General features: G+C 34.6%; 1 protein-coding gene across 1 annotated transcript in view; it reads right to left on the reverse strand.

The window, feature by feature from the left end:
• Positions 1 to 2477: 2477 nt before the first annotated feature.
• LOC107104573 (janus kinase and microtubule-interacting protein 2-like) overlaps positions 2478 to 4604 on the reverse strand; it is a 49291-nt gene continuing 47164 nt past the window's right edge. The window contains 2 exon segments of the mRNA XM_015404592.1: positions 2478 to 3915; positions 3918 to 4007. Of these exon segments, the coding sequence (XP_015260078.1) occupies positions 3826 to 3915; positions 3918 to 4007 (180 nt within the window). The 3' untranslated portion in view covers positions 2478 to 3825.

Here is a 4604-nt window from a genome sequence, read left to right on the forward strand (position 1 = left end):
CCCAATTAGAATGATATTTGCAAGGAATTGAAGATATAAACTGAAAAAAATCTGTTTATATGGCAAATGTGATATGAAATCATAATCTGTTTCACTGTAGTGAAAAAGTGTAATAAAAATATTCCCCTTTAACATAAAACTATGAAGGTGTAAAAACTGGCAGTCATAAATAATAATTCTTATTCTAAAGACCTCAACTCTATTTCCTTTTTTTTTACTCTTATAAAGAAAATCTTGAAGGGTTTTATCATTTAATGGAAGACAACCAAGAGACGTAGCATATCTTAAATTTGACAAATGTTACATCACATGTGACTATATGAAAATGAAAAAAGATAAAGGTTTATAATGTATTCAATGCAAGTGCCAGATGAGTTGACAAAAAATTGTCCCCAAAAATAACAAAAAAAGGTAAGGAAGTAGGTACTGCCCTGGATTGTAATTAGATAACATTGTGAAGCATGACCAGTTAATGGAGCTAGGAGGTTTAAGTGATGGCAGATCCCTTTACTCCTGTTCAGGTAAATGGAGAACAGGAGCCTTCAGCTAGTGAATATTTCAGTCTATGGTCAGAGGAAACTTCAGAGAATAATGTGGGTGTAGTGTTGCATTCACTTTCTCTTCTTTCAACCTGCATAGGCAGACCTTTATACTGTATGTCTATAAGGTCTTAGTCAATAAAGTTTGCAGTATAAAAAAAACAACTTTTGATTGGAATCACATCAGAGCAAGAAAACTTCAATATTTCAAGTGGGAAATAAAGCCTTTTCTTCCCAGAAAAAAATATAAAATATAAATAATCCTGTAATACAGAATGAATTAAAGCTAGATTCAAATCAGAAGATATTTTTATATGCATATTTTTGCAAAGAAGTATTAACATATTTACAACTTTAAAGGGTATGTTGAGAACACCCCCCCAACATGTTTGGAGGGGTAACAGGTTTTAAGTACATGCAAAATCAGTGGCTGGTCATTTCATACTTTGATTTGCAGATTTGGTTTGTCTTAGAGAACAGTGAAAGAAAAAAAAGGAAACATTTTGTACAAGCTATGCGCTGAACCGTACCCACTTTTTCTGATGTTTTATGACCTATGATGAAAAGATTTCTTCTGCAATTGGCTTAATGGAAATTTATATTAATTTGAATATCTGCAAAGTTAAGTCAGTTATTTTAATTTGATTCTTATACACAATCAATGAGCAACGTGTTCTAAGGATGATGTTTGAGCGTTTCTATGATTGTTTATCCACATAATGCAATGAGGTCATCAGTGTAAGGGTAATGAGATCTTGTGGCACAAGATCTCCTAGTATTAAATCTCCATTATAAGCTGCATGTGAATTCATTTTGCAAAGGAAGTGCAATTATAGTATCAACTATATAACAACTGAATAAATTAAATGTGACATTATGTTTGATGGTTTTTCTAGAACAGGGGTCTGCTAAATAAAAATAAAAACTTTTTAAACCATATATTAATCCACTCCAATTCACTGAAGGTCAATTCACTCAGTGTAGTTGATAGCATGGATTAAATAAAAATATTTTTTTTCAAGTCCGGAAAAAAAACATGCATCTCCTTTAGTGAAATTAAAAGAATGGATTTAACAAACCCTCCATAAATCCAAGCTTTAACTTCCAAAATAACCAACAATATAGGAGAAGATGGGTGGATGGATAGATGGGTGGGTAGCACTTTTTCACAAAAAAATAAATAATTTTTTTCTATGGGAGATTTGCATTCATGGAAAAAGGTGTAGTGAAAGATATTGTTTACAACCTAACGAAATGAGAAAAAGGTCACTGAAAAATAGGGGAAGGCACCAATTGATTGATTGGCCGCTATTTTGGCCTTGATTTCCTTAATTTTGGGAGATCGCTGGTCAGTGGAAACATGGATATGAAAGAGATGTCGTTGCTTTTTGTTTTAATTTGAGTGTTATATTTCGGGCAGTTCAGTACTTCTTGTTTCATTGATGTCAATTTTTTTTAAGGTGCAATTGTTGCACCCGCACTAACAAACAATACTGGTACCTTTAGGTTCATTGTCATGCACAAAGTCAAATCCATTTTCTAAATGGAAAAAAATGCTGAAAACATTCAGTATTTCTTAAAACATTAACTGGTTCATGTTTTGGAATACTTAACTAATTTGTTCTTAAATTGTTCTGTTGTTTTCAGAGATTCAGGGGTATAAACACTGACTTTGGACACCAAGGATTTAGACAGATTGGTTTTGCAGCACAATTTATCAAATATTCTTTATAACAGTTTTGGATTTTAGTTTGGAAAGAATTGGATGATTTTGCATTCTTATTATTTGCAAACACTGCATTAAAATAAGATAAGCATGTAAACCCCAATTTATGGACTAGTCAACCTGGACAGCAATATTATTTAAAAAAAAAATAAAACATTTTAAAGGGTTTTTTTTTTATTTGTGAACCCCTCATTCAATACCCAAAAATTAAAAATAAAATTTTCTTAGTCTTCTTAAAATCTCATCTTTCCTGAGCAGGACATGTCATTATACTCCAATTAATAACCAAAATAAATTGAATGTACCGTACTCTTTGGTACATGGGTAGAAAAAGGTTTGTTTATGGTTACAAAATGATATCACTTAGGCATGAAATTAGGGTTTATTTTAACCAAAGAGGCAAACCGACCTGGAGCCTGATATATCTAGAACAATATGTATGAAGGAGAAAAAAGGGGAAGAAAAGACCAAAATTCATTTTATATCCACATTCATTTAGCTTTTCAGTTATAACCATCTATGGGGTATAAAGTTCGTTGTTGCAGCCATCACCACAATAGACCAGAGCAGTTTATATCCTTTTTAAATAATTTGAAAACTGCTAAGTACATTAACTGTTCAAGCTGCTTCAGAGAGTAAAAAAAATGACAGCTTATCACAAAAAAATAATAAGACTACATAAAATAATTGAGAGTCATGTACATATCAACAGTATATATATATTACATAACAGGTGTTTGTGGAACTCTTGGAAACATTGATTGGTTGGAACACTACAAAGAAATCTGGACAGTTGCGCCTTTTTACTCTTCTGGCTTTTAAAAAAATCTTCACAGCAGTTCCACAATCTACAGGTTTCCTCATGGAAATTGGTGCTGACTGGAGCTGGATGTAAGGGAGCCATCTCTTTCACTTTTGACCTTTTATGACCTTTTTTTCAGTGATGAACCTGAGTGTTCCTCTTCAGAATCCACTGTTTACAGGACAGCTTTGCCTTATAGCAGGTATAACCTTCTGGGGGAAGTGCAAGCAGTCAGTTTAAGCACCATTCTGGAAGCAGCAACCACAGGCTAGAAAGTAAGGCAGCGTGTCCCAAATGTTCCTTATTATTATCTGGCCTGAGGTCAGCTCTGCTCCGACAGCTTCTGCACTCATGGGCCCTGAGTTGGCTTGTTTCTACTCATCGATGACTTGAATCCCAAAAGAATGTTCTTACAGCTTTGGGCAGCACATGAAAGAGGGAAAGCTGTGGTCCTGCGGTTTGTATTTTTCACTGTTTGAGTTTTCAGTCTGTTTATGTTCCCCTTATGGCCGTGGACATATTATAACCCTGCATGGCAGAGAGAACATCTTCCAGGCTTTGGTTTTGAACTAGCAAAACGTGTGTGTGTGTGCGTGTGTTGCATTTACATATGCATGCGTCTCTGTAAACTATGTATGTCAGATTATTTATGTGTTTATAGATTTCTTTGCAAGCCTCTGAAGGTCTCATTGGGTGTTACTTTGCTAGAAAAATAAACAGTCCTGGGCGGAATCTTGAAGATCTTAACTCCAGTCCAGTCAATAAAACAAAACCAAATCAACAACATTTTTAGTAAAGTTTGAAGTGCGCACAGGCTGAATCCACCAACATCTGGAGTCGCTGATCTTTCAACAGCCACTGCTACACACACTGTATTCAGCTTGTCCAACACATAATCAACATTGGAGACCCAAACAAGACCTCTGAGCTGACGCAGCACCTGGAAAGAAAGGGGGGAAAAAAGAAAAAGCTTAACACGAGGTAAAAACGTACAGTTTTAAAAAGCCAAAACAAAAAAACAAAAAAAAAATCTTTTTAAACATATTAAGCCTTTCGAATTCAGTGAAGGTCAATTCACTCAGTCTAGTTAATTGTATGGATTTGCTACAAACATTTTTATCCCGTTTGGGAACAAACTCATGCATCAGGTTTAGTGAAATTGAAAGAATGGAATGAACAAACCCTCCGTAATTCCAAGTTATACCTTACAAAATAGCCGACAATATCACCATGGATGGATGGATGGATGGATGGATGGATGGATGGATGGATGGATGGATGGATGGATGGATGGATGGATGGATGGATGGATGGATGAAGGGAAAGTGAAAGGAAGGGAGTTAGTGAGTGAGTGATGGATGGGTGGATAAAGGGAGGGAGGGATTGAAAACTTATAACATTTTAAAGGGTAAAAAAAATTGTTTTAGATTCTCAATCTTATTTTTTTCATCTATTTTTAAGTGAATGTGTCAGGACTGGGCAGTATGGACTTTTATTTGGAAATGTGGAATTTGTTTCAATATTGGTAAAAAAAAAA

This window comes from Cyprinodon variegatus, unplaced genomic scaffold, assembly GCF_000732505.1.
Source record: "Cyprinodon variegatus isolate N-32 unplaced genomic scaffold, C_variegatus-1.0 Scaffold36, whole genome shotgun sequence".
Taxonomy (NCBI): domain Eukaryota; kingdom Metazoa; phylum Chordata; class Actinopteri; order Cyprinodontiformes; family Cyprinodontidae; genus Cyprinodon; species Cyprinodon variegatus.